The sequence below is a fragment of the Malaclemys terrapin genome, chromosome 11 (genome assembly GCF_027887155.1).
Source record: "Malaclemys terrapin pileata isolate rMalTer1 chromosome 11, rMalTer1.hap1, whole genome shotgun sequence".
In the NCBI taxonomy this organism is placed as follows: domain Eukaryota; kingdom Metazoa; phylum Chordata; order Testudines; family Emydidae; genus Malaclemys; species Malaclemys terrapin.
Genome location: NC_071515.1, coordinates 30,020,567 through 30,038,332, shown reverse-complemented (window position 1 = coordinate 30,038,332; position 17,766 = coordinate 30,020,567). Strand labels below are relative to the sequence as shown.

Below are 17,766 nucleotides of genomic sequence, written 5' to 3'. Positions count from 1 at the left end.
GGAAGCATTTCTTGCTCAATTTTATCCTACTTTTTCTACAGCAAGTTACAGTGGATCAGTATATTTGATTTGGGAGAAATGAAGTAACAGCTGCCCAAACTGAACTTGAGCACTCCTGAATTTTGAGGTGTTCAAATCTGGAAGGCAGGTGCTGGGGGGGGAGGGGGCTGTGGCTCCGCGGGGGAGCACGGCAGCATATATGCAGCAGCGTATCTGGCGCTGTGCGAAGCCAGACACACTGGTCTGAGTGGCACGGTAAGGGGGCTGGAGGGTTGGATGGGGCGGAGGTTCGGGGGGGCAGTCAGGGGCAGGGAGAAGGGGGGATTAGATGGGTCAGGGGTTTCGGGGGGGCAGTCAGCAGTTGGATAGGCATGGGAGTCCCAGGGTTTTGTCAGGGGACAGATAGGGGGTGGGGTCCTAGGGGGGGAAGTTGGGGGGGGTCTCAGGAGGGGGCAGTTGGGGACAAGGACCAGTGGGGCTTAGATAGGGGATGGGGTCCTGGGGGGCAGTTGGGGCAGGGGTCCAGGGAGGGGGTGATCAGGGGACAGGGAGCAGGGGGGTTGGATGGGTTGTGGTTTATGTGGGGGGCAGTCGGAGGCAGTGGATGGTGGCAGGGTGGGGCTAGCCTCCCTTCCTGTGGAGTGTCCTATTTTTTGATGTTAAAATATGGAATCCCTACTCACAGTGCAGCTCTCCATTCACTGCAGCATGAGGTCTCAGCTTCCTCACTCCCTCCCCCTCTTTCCTGTTGGTAGTGGCCAAGGGAATGCTGGGGAATGTAGTTCTTTCCCTGCTCCAGGGCTGGCTCTATAGGCAGGGAGCTAACCAAGGAACTACAGCTCCCAGGGCCCCCTGTTGGTTCTCAGCTCCCTGCCGCCCCTGCAAATGGGCTGCTCCAAGCACCTGCTTGCTTTGCTGGTGCCTAGAGCCGCCCCTGTGTGTAGTCATTTACGCCAGGCAAAGTGAGTATGAAATGCTACCAGACCAGAACTCTAGTATTTTACATGCACTGTGCATTCATTTTGTATTTTTATATTAATGACTACACAAAGCACAGGGCAACAAATAATCCAACCCTAAGTATTTATAATTGTCTTCACATCAGTCATATCATTCTGCATGAGAGAGATTTGTATTCAAAGGATTTTTAACTGTACAGCTTCCACTGACTCTAATGAGAATCTAGAGACCAAATCCCATGCAATGCTCTAAAAACTAATGGGTTATGTAATGTCATAGCAATGCCACACATGTAATGGCAGACATGTAAAATCTAAATATAGAAAGGCCGATTAAAAAGCCATTAACCAAAATTTGCCATACTGTGGCATCTGATTTGCGGCTCACTACTCTCGTGGACAGAGTGAAATCTTAACAGAGTTCCCTTAACTTACATTTTTCAATAGGAAGCTATTAGCCCTATATGGTTTATTCCTTGGCAATTCATCAATAAATAAATGGTCATTTACTCTTAATTTATTTAAAATAATTGATGTTTGCAGAATCCATAAAAAAAAATCCTGCAAATACCATAGTCAGCACCACAGTTGTGACACCGACAGACCCCGGTCGTCGGGATCAAACTTGGGGCCTCTGGAGCGTAGTGCATGAGCCTCTACCACATGAGCTAAAAGCCAACTGGCTGTCAGCTAAGGCTGTAGAGCAGACTCATTTTATCGCTCTCTCTAACTGGTCTCAGTGCCACTAGATGGAACAGAACACCACACCCAGAAGGTGTGTGGGTTACACAGTGATAGCTGTGTATTGCAATAGAATTTGGGCTTTATCCAAAGCCCACAGAAGTCAATGGGAAGACTCCCACTGGGCACTGGACGAGGCCTTATACTTTTTCTGATTGGAGAATGACAGGGTTTTATTTGTCATATCTGAGCTTGAAAAATCTTTTTTCAATTATTTGCTTCACATAAAAAAAATCTTTAAAGTTATCTATTAAAACGATTACGCAAGGAGCATCACTGAGATTCCTGCTGCATCCAGTAGATTAGAGAATATTTATGACCCATCTTCTTTTAACAGGGTGCTCTGGGTCCACAAGGTGCAAATGGAAGTCCCGGAGCTATGGGAGCGAGAGTAAGTAACATTTCCTGATTAACCAAATCCAACTGTGTTAGAATGAATGTTTTGAACTAAAAATATGGCAACTGTCAAATGGCAAGAGCTAAAGAACCTGGAAGCACATGATAATTCATAAGAATTAAATGCTTTAAAATACTTTCTAACATTTGAAATAATTCATAAATAACATACGGGATCTTTTACATTTAACCATGTTTGTCATTGTTCTAGGGTCCCCCTGGCCCAGCTGGTCCTCCCGGAAAGGATGGTACGAGTGGTTACCCAGGCCCCATAGGTCCTCCAGGCCCTCGTGGTAATCGAGGTGAAAGTGGCTCTGCGGTAAGTGGACAGCAAGCACAACTTTCATTAAACAAACAACTCCTTTTTAATGATACATCTATCATTAAAAAGATGAACCTTTCTAACACTGTGCATGCTGGAACTACACTAATGTAGAATGTACCTACCCACTTAGGGCTGGGTACTGAGCACCAGGGGTTTGATCCAAGTCCACTGAACTCAATGGAGACATTTCATTCATTAGGCTTTTTGCTCAGGCCCCAGATAAGCACCAACATTTCCCATTTAATATGGGAGAGCAAAATCTCCTCTTCTCTTTAAAGCCTTGACAACTCTGCAGGCTAGTGTGAAGTAGAGGCAGGACTATAGCCTATTTTCCCCATTTGGGGAGGCTAGCACTCTCACTTTAGTTCATTGCTTTTGTTCCTTAGCCATATTGTGGCTGCTCTGCATACATGAGCTCCCAGCATCATCTTCATCTCTACAACTCAACTTGAACAAGGTTGCCCACAATTTGACACTGAATTAGGAAGAGGATGGGCTAAACTGGTCCCAGAGTGGCTAACAGTAGAGCTGAGTGAAAATAAAGCAATAAAGCTTTTTCTGTAATTAGCATTGTCCTTAGCTTTATATTTATGGCCCATACAGTAATTGTGTGGACTTGGGTCTGAGCCTGCAATCCTGACTCAGCATTATATTCTTTATTTCCTAGGGTTCACCTGGCAACCCAGGTCCCATGGGTCCCCCTGGACTTCCTGGGGCTCCTGGTCCATGTTGTGGGGGAGGTGATGGCGGTATACCTGGTGACAAAGGACAAACATACTTCTATGGAGACCAGCCATCTGAAAACAAGATCAATATGAACGACATCTTATCTTCAATGAAATCAATTAACAACCAAATCGAAAACATCGTTAGCCCTGATGGCTCCCGGAAGAACCCAGCTCGTAATTGCAGAGACCTGAAATTCTGCCATCCCGAACTCAACAGCGGTATGTTAGATTTTTTGTTTGCAATATTGGTAACACCACCTGGATCTTGAATTGTTCCGTTTGCAGTGTGACTGTATTCTGAAAAACGAATATGGACCAATTGCATTGTCATGGCTGGCTTCTCATAGGTCAATAAAAGACTGTTTTCTAACTGCCAGTACCACAAAGTAAAGCTGGAATCTGAAGGTCCATGCATCTGATGAAGTGGGCATTCACCCACCAAAGCTTATGCTCCAACACATCTGTTAGTCTTTAAGGTGCCACAGGACTCTTTGTTGCTTTTTTCAGAAGCAGACTAACACGGCTACCTCTCTGATACTTAAGGTCCATTTTGGTTCTCTTTCTTGTACATCATCATTAGTAATTGAGGGTCTGATCCAAAGCCCAGTGATATCACTGGAAAGATTCCTATTGGTTTCAGTGGAATTTGCTCAGGCCCAAAGTCACAGCAGGGCAAATCAGGGTCTGAGTGAGAACTGTGCAACCATATTTTCTTCAGATTATACCCTTGGTTTCACCCATGAAACTTTGTTGCTCCTCTACAGGCATCAGAATTTTCTTTTTTTGAGTAGAACTACAATTTAATTGAATTTTGGGGGTGGGATGGGGGATGTGGGAAAGCCTCACTGAAAAAGATTTCTTATACGATGCATTATTTAATGCTCTCCCAATAATATAACTGACGTTTTACACCAAAAGCCAAAATATGAACCCAGCATGCAATGCTTCTCTTTTTTGTAATTATCAAATTGAATCAAAACTTTATTTTCTAACTTATTTGGTTCTCTGATGGACAATAAATAACAAATGGTGTAAAAACAGTAACATAAAATCTAATTACAAAAAGATTACGCTTAATCAAAAGTTTTAGAGATGCTGTAATCTTTATCATGATCTGTTTTCCATAAAGTCCAAACACACAAAAATAAGCATTCTTCAAAATGCACAAATCTGCTGAAAAATAATTGTCATCATCCATTTACAGCATACCATTCCAAGAGCATAAAGTGTGGTAAATATATCTTCCGTTATAATAACTTAAATACAAACTTGTGGAGAAATGAAACTATTGACATTTGAATGCTGACTTTAAAATCAAATTCACCATCAGCATATGAAGGGTGCAACCCCACTGTCATCAGTGGAGTCTTAGGCCAATAACAAATTTGCCCCCAAATTATTTGGGCCCTGACAGAACAAAGTACTTAGTATAAGTGATTTTTAAGCCAGGTCCAGGTCCATTGACTTCAATAAGACTTCTCAGATGCTTACAGTTAAATATCTGCTTAAGTCCTTTGCTGGCTGGGGGCCATAAATAACACAATTTTAAAGAAAGCTAGAATTTCTCTGACAAGTCATCTTAGAGCATTTGAATCAGATCATACATTGTCTCTTTGTGCCATCTTAATTCTTCTCCTGGCTTGTCTTCAGTCAAAATTTCCATACCTCTTACTCAATGCAAGCATTTGAGACAGACATAAGCTTTAGAACATATGGGTAAAATAATCAAATTCCTCTCCTGATTTTCTGCTATTTTATGTCCCTCTAGGAGAGTACTGGATTGATCCTAACCAAGGTTGCAAGATGGATGCTATAAAAGCATACTGTAATATGGAAACTGGTGAGACATGCATCAGTGCTAATCCCAGCAGTGTGCCACATAAAAACTGGTGGACCGGTTCAGGAGCTGAAAAGAAACACATCTGGTTTGGAGAGTCTATGAATGGTGGTTTCCAGGTAAGAAATATTAGATCTTCTCAATGAATAGCCTAGACAGCAATTCTTATATTTCATTCACATCACAGATAAGAAATACCATGGAATTAATTTAAACTAGTAAATATATCAGCAGTTAAAAATAAAGATTGTTTTGTGTGTTGTACCACAGTTCAGCTATGGAGATCCAGAGCTTCCAGAAGATATTTCAGATGTGCAGATGGCATTCCTTAGATTGCTCTCTAGCCGTGCCTCTCAGAATATCACTTATCACTGCAAGAACAGCATTGCTTACATGGATCAGGCCAGTGGAAATGTTAAGAAAGCTCTGAAACTGATGAGTTCCACTGAGACCGAGTTCAAGGCTGAAGGAAACAGCAAATTTACATACGCCGTTCTGGAAGATGGCTGTACTGTAAGTACACAGAATTTTTGTAAGATAGCACCACGTATAGGGCTAGATGGGATCCTAGCCATGCAGGGATACAGGAAAGGCAAAGACTCCCTCACCCATGGCCAGGGCTGGACAGAATTGCAGCTGTGATGCTCAGATATCTCAGACAATGCACTCCAGAAGTTTGAGCAAGGTCGGACAGGGAATATGTGGAACCAATGCTGGTGCAGGTTTAGGTGGAGCCAACTGAGCTAGTTCACGTGGTTGGCCACTTGTGGGTATAGCATACTCTTTGCCAGCACAACCAAGGAATAGGCACTGGCAGGCATTATGCCACCTCCCGGGACCATGCTCTCTGTACTGGTTCTTGCTACAGGCTACATGCTAAAAACAGCTTTGAAATCAACAGCACTGTTTATGGAGTAAGATGCTATTCAAAACTGTGCTTTACAAAGGTCTTCTTTTAGAGGCCCCCTTTTCTTTCTCCTTTCATCCAAGTCATGGTGCTGAAATTCTGATTCCACCCCAAACCTAATTCTGTTCAATCCAAAGTGGAGCTGTTTGTTGAACTAAGAATTGATTATTAAGGGCTCAATTGTCCCAACCATGCAAAAATTCACATGGGAGAAAAGCACTAACACAGAGGTGGCCTATAGACAATTTAATCTCCCTTTGAGGTAGGTGCTTTGGCCTACGTTTCCAGGTAGCACCGTTCTATGACCATATATAGCTGGAGGGTACTGATGCCATCAAGTCTACTCATTGATGGATTCACTTGAGGCAGGACTGACATCATCCAGGATAAAACCACAGTTGAGGGAACTCCCGCTACTCTTTGGCAGTATGCTCAGCGCTGGCAGGTACCAGGAACAGGCAGGGAACCATCTGATAGCAACATGCAGGCAGCTAGTCTAAGCCTGTTGCAACAGCAAGTGATGAATGGCAGTTATGATCAAGCATGCCAGTTGAAGTGAATAACAGCAGTCTGTTTAGACAGCAGAAACTAATGCACCACAGCTTACACAATTGCTGGTCACTGCTGCAGTGATCTGAGGTCTCGATGGCACAAAAGATACCCACAGAAAGTGCAACTTAAAGTAATATGAGCCTGCTTTACATTGCAACCTTTTGCTGTCGTTTTTTCGCATGCATGAGACAAATGTGAAGTGCAGCTTATTTTTTCCTGTTTTCCTTTCCCGTGCTTACTAGCACATTTGTGCTCATTGCACAAGGATGGGGGAGCATTTCTCAATGCTAGGCTGGAGCACTGCAGTGCCCCCTACCCGCACTAAGCTACACAGACACCACGTATGCCAGAGATCTGGTCACGGAGCTGTAGCCATCTGCTGATTGTCCCTTACCTGGCCCAGCATTCAAACACTAATTAAGAGCTATTCTAAACATATGCCTTTCCAAGAAGATAATGATTAGGGTAATGCAGTACTTTGAATGGTGCAGGGGATGGAACATCAGTGTGAGGAACAACAGGTGTGAAATTAAGTAAAATATCCTCCTTGTAAAACTATACTGGATTTCTCTAAACTGATTTTCTCTTCAATTTTTGCAGAAGCACACTGGAGAATGGGGTAAAACAATCTTTGAATACAGAACACGCAAGACAATGAGGTTGCCTGTGGTGGATATTGCTCCCATGGATATTGGTGGTCCTGATCAGGAATTTGGTGTGGACATTGGCCCAGTCTGTTTCTTATAAAATCAAGGATACTGCTTTTTCTAAAACCCCAGCAAGCAAATCCACACTCTCCTTTTGTTTTAACCTTGTCAACTGGTACAGGTGCTCAACTGTATCCCAGTTATTTATTTACAAATTTTCTGGAAAAAAAAAAAGGTAATTCAACAAAGGGTTAATTGTTTTTAATTACACAAAGTACAATAAAAATGCTTTTTGCTTTTTTTAACCAAATTCCATCTTCAAAACATGTCTCCGTGGTGCTATAATAAAACTTCAACTCTCAACAAAACAATACTGTCTTCTATTAGTTGAATGAAAGCCAATTTACACAGCACTGATTGTTCCCAGCATCAAAGTTTACCCTAAGACGCCGTCCGTAAAGATAGAAAGACTTCCCCGTTTCAACTACCTCAACATGGACAGAAACTGGGATGAGTTTGATGATTTACAGCAAAAAACAAACAGCCAAATCAAAATACATTGGAACCTTTGGTTAATTCAAGGGAATTAGGTATACAATTGTATTTTTCTTTACTGATTAGTTTGAACACCCTAATGTTACAATCCAACAATAAAATTATGGTATTCTGTTTTCACGGGTGCTTCTATACTTTCCTGTCAAGACCACTAAAATTAGGGAAGTGTAAAAGACTAATGTGATGGTGCTAATGTATTTTTCACTTCTAAATCTGCAAGACAGGTTTATTGACTTACATTAAAGGATTAACAACAATTGTAAATGTCTCCGTCAGAGATTAGGATTGGCATACTATTTTTGAGGTCATTCTCCCTTCACTCTGTAAAAGTCAAAGATGCAGAATTGTGAGCTTCTTTCATCACATTAACACATTTGTAGTGTTGAAGGTTAACCATCTTTGTAAGCTTTTATATTGTTGTTGGTCTTTTCCTTACAGAGACACATAATAAATATCTTAATAAAACTCCTCATTTTTCACCTTCACTATTTTTATCCTTCCCTCCCAACTTTACTAACTGGGAAGCAAAGTCATAACAGAGTTTTGCCAGAAAAAGGACTGAGTAATCTTTCCTCAAGCAAAATTGCAGGATTTCACCCAGCGAGTTTACAACTTAGTACTAAGAAATGGTACCTGCTGCACTAAAGTATTTTTGTACTTAGAAACTTAAAGTTAAAACTATCTGTGATCAGCTTTTTGGACTATCATTCTATAGGGTCAGTACTGAAAACCTGCTACACATGACAGACAGAAATGTCTGGTACTTTGAAAAATGATTTGTTCATGTCACAAATCCTTTGGAAGCTGCACTGAAACATGTAAATTCTGTGCAGTTGAAATTCAACCCCAGGCTGAGGGCCAGCATAATGTCTTTACTGCAAATGCCTGGAATATAAGCAGGGGATAGGCTTTATAGCGGTCAAGACTGAATTTTACCCCGCTAGAAATGGAGAGGTTGGGAAATGAGTGCAGAAAGCTACTGTAGAGGTGGTAATGTACATGACTGACAGTAAAATTTTGACTATCACACAGCATAGTATATCAACAATGATGCTCATTTGAATAGTGCACAGACCAGCAAAATGACTGTCATAATCTGACACATCTATATATTTTGTGCTGCTGAAGAGAACTTCTGCCTAGAAATCTGGACGAAACAACATTGATATAGCACATTATATCCCTTTTGTCTACTCTTAACTAGTCATATTAATATGAGAGTTACCATTACTTTTAACATCAAAAATAAATGGTCTGATAGACTGTGACTTGGATTAGGTGCCTGTGCAAGGGAATAAGAACACCTTCCAAACCTCTCCATGTGCTACTTAGCACTTGGGTCCAAGTGTTTAGGAATAAGGGGCTACTCACCAGTTTATTGCTTCCCCGGAGCAGGTGATGGGGTGGATCCACCTTCCCCAAGGCAGAACAACTGAATCCGAACATGAGGGATAGTAATATGGCTTCTGGTATAGGTCAGCAGTAAGTTACTAGCCATCACCAGTAAAAGAGAAAGCAAAGGAGGCAATCAGACATACAAGTAGGTCTCTGCATCACAGTAGTGCCTAGTGCACTACCCTTTGCTCAGGGCTGTGCCTAAAGGCACAAATCAATGTAGGGTGGGATTTTCTAAAGTGATGAGCATTAGCCTACCATAGCTCCATTAATTTCAATGGGCATAGAATTGAGGCAATGCTGGGTGCTTTTGAAAATCCTGCATTACCGGGTACTTTTAACATTTTCTGCAACTATTAAACCACTTATAAGGGAACCAACTTCTGCTATGTGAAATTACTTCAGTGGGTTGCATTGACATAACTGATGGCAGTACTTGGACTATTACTCTTAAAGATGTTTGGTTAACATAAGAAATGTATTTGGCATATTCATTTGTGCATCCAGATCCACCACTGAGCCGCCCACACCCAGATTTCCCAAACTCTCTTACACAACACCTGGATTTCCCGACACTAAGCCCCTCTACACTTGATCTTACTGGAATGAGCCTCCCTGCCTACACCTGGTACAGAGGGGCAGGGCCGCGTGGTGTTTCTGGGGCAGGCCCGGCCCTTACATTGGGTCAGGTGCAGCCTCACCGCCCAATCCCTGTCCCCAGGGGAGGACAGCTACAGGGTGATCTCCCACCTCCATCAAGCCAGTGGCCTATGATCCCCACTGTCATGCCGGAGCATCTACATTTATTTACTGACAAATAAAATTGGCAGCATTTTAAAATATTGTGCTCAGAATTTTTAATTTCGTTGGTACAGAATTCCCTCAGGAGTAGCAGCGGAACAAAAACCACGGAAATGGTAGCTGCAGCTGAGTAGTCACCCCAATCTGCTCAGCAAGTGTTACCCAATTTTGGCATCATGGTTCTTAAACCAACAAAACGCTCTTTGACAGCTAAACAACTCAACTATCTGGCACTAGCTAACGTCATCCCCATTAGGGCTCAATCCTGCAAGGTACAAAGCACTCCTAAGTACCAGAGGACATTAAATGACACAGTACATGACTGAGATCATAGCAACGAAATATGGACACTACCTGGATGCTTGCAGTAACACTGAGCCATAGCTTTCTGCTGGATGCTACTTCCCCGTCCACTGCCACGGCTAATACCTGTCCAAATTTGTACCTTAAAGCTGAGTCAGAGGTGGGTAGATTGGCTCATAAAATGAAGGGCTGGACGTGTCCATGAGAGGTGTAGTCCAGCCATGCTGAGTCAGGACTAAGTAAATCTGCACAGGCAGCACGATTGTCATGCAGCTCCCAGGACCCCACACTCATACAGATTTTTGTTTGTTTTGCCTTAGATGTGTCGCTGTATGTCTGCAAGGCCTTAGTGTCTCTGACACCAGTATTTAACACAGGCACAGTCAATGTCACTGCAGCAAAGTGTCAGCAAGTGACAACCCCACTGGTGTCATTTTGCAGTGACATTGACTGTGCCTGTGTTAAATACTGATGTCAGAGACACTAAGGCTCTGGATTTAACAGTGCTAACTACAGCTCAGAATTTGACCCCATTTGCTTGGCAAATTCTAATACCTTCTCAAGGGTTACTGCTGGGTCTTTCAGTAGTATATCAGGTTTTTTTGGCCCAGATCCCAGTGTAGATCTGGTCTCCTATCAAGAACTCAATTACCTCTGCAAAAGTAAAGAATTGGCTCCTCAATCTGAGACTCTATGGCAGAGGTGGGCAAACTACGGCCCGTGGGACTGTCCTGGCCCTTGAGCTCCAGGCTGGGAAGGCTAGCCCCCGGCTACTCCCCCACTGGCCCCCCTCCCCCGCAGCCTCAGCGCTCTGGGCAGCAGGGCTGTGCGCTCTAGCCAGGCAGCGTGGCAGTGTGGCTGGCTCCAGCCAGGTGGCGTGGCTGCCAGTCCTGGTGCTCTGAGCAGCATGGTAAGGGGGCGGGGAGCGGGGAGCAAGGGTGGGGGATTGGATAAGGGGCAGAGGGTCTTGGGGGCAGTCAGGGGACAGGGAGCAGGGGCGGTTGGATGGGGGCGGAGGTTCTGGCGGGTGGTGGTCAGGGTACGGGGAAAGGGTGGTTGGCTAGACGTGGGAGTCCTGTGGGGGGCTTGTCTGGGGGTACGGGCGGTGGACAGGGGTCGGGGCAGTCAAGCAACAGGCAGCAGGGGGCGTTGGATAGCGGGTGGAGTCCCTGGGGGGGGTTAGGGATGGAGGGTTCCGGGGGGGGGCAGTCAGGGGACAAGGAGCGGGGTGGGGGAGTTGAATGGGTGGGGGAGTTCTGAGAGGGGCAGTTGGGGTGGGAAGTGGGAGGGAGGGGCGGATGGGGGAGCAGGCTGTTTGGGGAGGTACAGCCTTCCCTACCCAGCTCTCCATACAGTTTTTGGAACCCCGATGTGGTCCTCAGGCCAAAAAGTTTGCCCAACTCTGCTCTAGGGCTTCACTTTCTTTTTGTACTCCGTCTTAAAGCATCTCTCCCCCCATGTTTCAATTTCATGTGGCGTGCAGTACACCCTCCTATTTCTGACCCTCTTTCCCCCCCATTTCATAGTTAGCCTTTGCTGCCTGTCTTAACTAAAAACTAACACACACCAAATGTTCGCAAACAGCTGTTACCAGAAATAAGGCTGCCTTGTGACCTGCTTCCTTTTTGTTGGTACTCATTCATTGCAGATAAAGAGTGAAGCTCTATTTAAACTTTTGCCCATTGTCTTCCACATTTCCAGAGCATTTAAACTCTGGTGGGGCTTTTAATTACTCCATTCAGGTTAGTGCCTTACTTCTTTTACTCCTGGTACCATGGGAATGGGGGGACTCAGGCTCACGCCAAACTTAAGGTATTTGCAAGTGCTCTGCTTTGTCCAGAGTCTGAATGCTAACCTGGCTATATTGTATAACATGAGCCTCGGCATAACAAAAGAGCCAAAGAGTCTTTGAAATGGACAGTTCCCCACAACCAGATTCGGGGGTGGGGGGGAATAGCTAGTTCCCCGGGCATCTGAAAGAGCATCTGCCTCCTCCCCCCGGCCGGCTGGCACTCATGTCAGTACTTTAGGATTGAGCAAGTACCACACAGGGCTTTACGCCGTACATCAGACCTCACTTACCACCTTCTAATCCCACGATGGTGCGACGTCTTCTTGTGCCTCTGTTCTGGGCACAAACTGTCCCGAGTGCCCTTTGCTTTAATGTACAGCCCCCCCCCCCCCCCCCCCCCCCCCCCCCCCCATCCTGCCTGCCTTTCAGTCACTGTGCCCCTTTCCCTGGCGGGGCCCGGGTGGGATGAAAACCAAACACAGCCACCCTGTCCACGCCGCTGGTGCTAGACCCCGGTGCCCTTTGCCCAGCAGAACCCACCAGGCGCCGCACCCCACAGGCAGCACCTGGAGGCCAGGTTGCAATCAGCCCTTAACAAGCTGCGCTGCAGGGTGGGGGAGGGGCACTGAGCCCGCATTGATACAGGCCCAGTCTGTGCAGGAGAGAGAAGTTCCAGCAAACGCAGTGTCAGGGTGGAAAGCAAAGGAGAGAGGGTTAAAACCCTGATTTTTATTTTAACATGGTTTGCTCATTAAAAATTGAAATAGCTGCCTTACGGGGAAGGACGGGGGGACTTGCTTTTAGCCTTTGAGGAATTTGGTATCTCGGCAAAATGTACTCTTGAGTAGGCTGGGAGGGTTCTCCTGGATGTGGGAATGCCTATGCCCTCGGTTGAGCATCCCACAACGGAGTCATGGCCTCAGGCAGGGTTTGAGGTTCTGCATGCCTGTCTGACTCTCAGCCCCTGCCTTGGCAGACTGCAAGGATTGGAAACTTGTGACTGCAAAGCACAGCTCACCCTCTCAGAGCCCCAGGTCCTGGCAGAGAGCGAGGTCAGTGGTTTGTGGTTGCAAAGCTTGTCTTCTCAAGCTCCATACCCCGGCAGAGTGCAAGGGTTACTTGGATGGACTCGGATTCTGCAGTTGGATCCAGACCCTTGTACTTGTGCAGAGCCCCATGCCTGGGGGGGGAGGGAGGGTGGGGAGGAGAGAGGCACAGGCTGGGCCTATATATATTATATATGTTTATTTGTATATATGTATTATATATTTATATATGTTTAATTGTGTATATATCTTCCCAGATATAAAACTACACTGAACTGATGTTAAGGTTGAGAGTGCATGTCAGTAACATAAGGGTAAAAGCATTACAGGATTGCTGTAGTTAACCCAAGAACAAGCATTAGAAACCCAGAAAATTCAGGTTAGCTTAAATTTAAAAAGACTCCAAACATGCAAATGTATAGAAATGCAAGTTAAGGCAGCCAAACAACCATTACTCCTCCCTATAGTGATACCATGCAATAGGCATACACTTATGATCAGTGCATAATAGTATTTGAAGTTCCAGATTAGATTAAACTGATTTCTGAAGACACACTAGAGTTTTTCACTTGTCTGTTCCTCACAACATCATTACGGGATGGAGGTATCTAAAGTGTGCATTGCCATATAATCTTTTTACCATCACCTCTTGCTAAGGGAAACCTGGCTTCACCCTCATTGGGATCAATAGGTGGTAGCAGATGGGCATTTGGAAAACAAGAGACAAGGTGGGTAAGGTAATATCTTTTATTGGACCAACTTCTAATAAAGTTTGGACAAGCTTCTGAGTCACACAGAGCTCTTCTTCAGGTCTGGGAAAGGTACTTCCAGCGTCACAGGAAAATGCAAGGTGGAACAGATTGTCTAGCATTAGTAGTTAGCACATATTATAAGAGACCATTCAAGGTGGAATGGCTAACTACTTTTTGCTATGACACTGGGAGTCATAATGCACCCTATATACCTAAAATCCATCTAATCTAAAGCACAAGTGTACTATTTCTGGATTATGTTATCCCAGCGGATGAAGGTCAGAGACTAAAAGTATTTTAAATCTTGAAACAGAGTAAAAGATTCATCCTTAGTTTACTTTCTCCTTATTTTATGCCACTGAATAAACCCCAGGACAATACCATATGACACACTACTACCAATTAGCAATATCTAAATTTGTGATAAAGTATTATGTACTAACCCCTGTTCACCACAGTCATTCAGCCATTATTAGATTGCCCATCAGCTCTGAAGGAGCCTATCCTGTAGACTTTAACCAAATTTTAATAAGAGTTTTGCCCTAGTGAAAATCGCAGAACTGAGCCTTTGTCATGTAGGCACAATGTGAACCTCTGAACACTCTTGGGGTTTCCTGTGTATATCTATTGCATACAGGTGCACACATACAAACTTAAAATTTACAGTGCTAGAACTATTACAATTTAGGAATGACTGATTTGAACATTAATTTTTGATTATCTTGATCATTGCAAATATAACTTTGGAAATGGTCTATAAATTACATTTTATAACATCAGAGATTATTTAAACTGACATACTGATTTAATAATCATATTTTATTCAGTTATGAATAAAAATTCTGACATCCTGGAGTTCCAAAGAGTATTAGCTGGGCATCTTTAGTAGGATAGGTGATGATAATTTGGTGCAATTTAACTTCTACCTTGTGAGATGTGCAACAAAAAAGGATATCACTCAAAATTTCCATTATAATCCAATATATAAAATATTTTAGGTGCACATTTTACAAACATATAAATCATTTAAACAGCAATAAAAATTATAAAATTCTGTTTTTCCCCAGCAATGAACTGATATGGGATATGTTGGAAGGAATTCTACAAAAAGGAAACCACTGACATAACAAGAAGCATGTATTTAATTAAATGCTTTGCAAAGATACATGAATAAAGCTATGTGCATGGCTTTTCTTTTGGGATAGCCTCAGCTGTTTATTTTTTTATTTAAAGAGACAAACAAAACATTGGAGAGCACAAATGCAATAAAGAAACAGAAAAAAACCCTCGAATTATGTTTGTACCCACACGTTGCAGGTAATAAAACATGTTGGTATTACAAAACATTCCATATAGTGTATGACCAACAGATAAAATGCACTGTAACACTGTTCTTTCAAACACTGGAAATCTAACAGCTTTACTCTTCAAAACTATGTTGGTGGTAAGTATCTTTATTTTGTCAGGCTTTTACAGAAGTCATTTTAGCACCATTACTTAAAAAAATTATTATTTTTGCCCTGCCTATCTCCATACTTGGAATAATAACAGAAGCATATAGCACCTTTTAGTATCTAAAATAAAAACAAGAATATTAAATGCATCCCAGCTTTTAGAGATGAGGTAGCTCATGCTAAGAAATGGTGGATCATTATTTGCCCTGACAATTCAGGGCCAATAGGTCAAAATTACTGGTGATGCATGACTGGTTGTCGACTAAAAAGTCATCTCTGCAACAGTGAGTCTCTGAACCCTTGGTCTGGTACACATGTGAATGACTGATGACACACATAAGCTGACAACAAACTTATGACATTGTCTATAAAATTTTATATGTAATGGCTTATTAGATTATGCAAGTACTAAAATAAATCAATTGGATATTGGGTTTTAGACATATTTAAGGGTACATACTCCTCCAAGTGAAAGCGTCATTATGTACGTACATTGTCAGGAGGGAGAAGGACAGACCCTTAAAATTCAAATGTAGACCTACTCAAAGATTTACCCCTGAATTTTTTTATTTCATAAAAGTTTATGATGCTGAAGAGATTTCTTCTAGGTCTCATAAAATATAAGGCCATCCACTTCTGTGTAGACTGTTACATTTACATAGAATAGTTAAGCATTTCACTAAGGACAATGCCAAGTAAGATGACCTCACTTAAAAAGCGTTATTTGATTAATGAAATTGGTTTTTTTGTGACTGGCCAGGGAAAGAAAAACATAGGTTTCATTTAAACATGCTGGGGGAAAAGCATATTTGGTTGCAAATATTATAATCCAGAATTCACAAAAGTGCTCTACTTTCTGCTATTCAATCTGCATCCAAGCAAAAGAAGTATTTCTTTTGAGTTTTACAAAGCTCCACTTTTAAACTATCTGTATAGCATACCTATAAATTTTGAATTACACTCAAAGAAGGTGAGCAAAAAAGCCCTACAATTATCATTCAGATTTTTTGAAAGGGTAATCATTGGTCCTTTTTAAATTGTACTGCTGCACTGAAAAGTTGGTTTAGATCATTTAAAACTGAAGGTTTGTAAGTAAAATAAATATTCTGAAGGAGGCCAGGCATTTAAAAAGAACTGTATGTACAATGCTGATGCAATATCAGCCATTACTTCAAGAGTCTCAGGATTAACTTCCATCAGTCCAAGTTCTTGTGTTTAGTTGTTGTTGGTGGTGGTGGTGGTATGTTAATATTTTCCTCTTTCTTTTACACAAAACAAACCGGCCCAATCTCAATGCCAAATTCCTGGTCTGTATTACCAATGTCCACTGGGGCGATATCTATGATAGGTAAGCGTGCCACATTCTGTGTTCTGTATTCAAAGACAGTCTTGCCAATGTTCCCATTACGTTTCTGAAAAACAAGTGAGGGAAATGTTATGCCAGCAGAAGCCAACAATACTATTAGACAGTCCAGATGGACCTACTGTACCTCTACTGCACAATGCATGTCCTCTTGTACCGCACATTGCTTACTAAAGCTTTTTCATAAAAAAAAATGCTTGCCCATTTGAGTCATCCGCTTCAGTCTTGAATCTTAAATAGCAATATTGCTGCCATGAAATTAGATTAATTTTGAAAGTGAAACAAATTTCTTTTTGATGTATTAATACTGTACTGCTACCTATAATAAACACTGGGCTAAACTTCTGTGAAGAAACAAGCAGAAAGTAAAGTTGGAGATGGTGGGGGCGTATTCTCATTCATTCCAAAATAAAAACTCATTTTACATTTCAAAAAATTATACAGAATTCCAGGATTTGGGCACGTAGGCTGAAAATGGTATGGTGCAGGAGGAAATTTAGAGCAGCACAAATATGATTCTAAGGAAACGAAGAAACGAGAGCAGCAGAATAAGGACAATGGAGTTCAAAAATGCAAACCTTAACAAACACAGAAACTGGTAAGTAAGGTCCCATAGGAAGAAAATCTAAGGGAAAAAAGGCGTTCAGGAGAGCTGGTAGTTTCTCAAGGAGACAAGATTAAAGGCACTGCTATTTAGTGGGAAAGGAGAGCTAATGATTAATTACATCTAAAGACTGAGGTGTTTAATGCCTATTTTGCTTCAGTCTTCATTAAAAAGACCAGATACTCAACACAATTACTATTAACAATGGGGGGAAATGAATGCATACCAAAATAGGGAAAGAACAGGTTAAATAATATTTAGATAAATTGGCAGGGCCTGATTAAATTCCTCTTATGGTATTAAGTAACCAGATTAAGCAATCTCAGAACCTTCCAGCCCTATATTTCTATGATCTAAACTGTTTCTTATTTACACTGTAGACTTTCTCTCTAGAAAATCCCTCCTTTCCAATTCAATCTAAGTAGAGGTACCAAAGGATTAGCAACTGTACACAGTATCTAAGGTCCTACTTACTTGGCACAGAAACATTTGATTTTGGACTTATCTGGATTCTTTGGCTGATCACACACAGTAGCAAAAGGGGATGGAGAGTGAAAGGAGGGAAGAAGAGACAGAGACCTTGTATAATAATAATAATAATAATAATAA

General features: G+C 42.5%; 2 protein-coding genes across 3 annotated transcripts in view; one reads left to right on the top strand and one right to left on the bottom strand.

Moving 5' to 3' along the window:
- COL3A1 (collagen type III alpha 1 chain) overlaps positions 1-8,115 on the top strand; it is a 70,756-nt gene extending 62,641 nt beyond the window's left edge. Inside the window, exons 46-51 of the mRNA XM_054043307.1 lie at positions 2,038-2,091; positions 2,308-2,415; positions 3,089-3,368; positions 4,918-5,105; positions 5,257-5,499; positions 7,046-8,115. Of these exons, the coding sequence (XP_053899282.1) occupies positions 2,038-2,091; positions 2,308-2,415; positions 3,089-3,368; positions 4,918-5,105; positions 5,257-5,499; positions 7,046-7,192 (1,020 nt within the window). The 3' untranslated portion in view covers positions 7,193-8,115. The remainder of the gene's footprint in view (positions 1-2,037; positions 2,092-2,307; positions 2,416-3,088; positions 3,369-4,917; positions 5,106-5,256; positions 5,500-7,045) is intronic.
- A 6,745-nt stretch (positions 8,116-14,860) lies between these two features.
- COL5A2 (collagen type V alpha 2 chain) overlaps positions 14,861-17,766 on the bottom strand; it is a 179,531-nt gene continuing 176,625 nt past the window's right edge. For both annotated transcript variants that reach the window (XM_054043613.1, XM_054043612.1), the window contains exon 54: positions 14,861-16,602. In XM_054043613.1, coding sequence (XP_053899588.1) covers positions 16,456-16,602 — 147 coding nt within the window. In that variant the 3' untranslated portion in view covers positions 14,861-16,455. The remainder of the gene's footprint in view (positions 16,603-17,766) is intronic.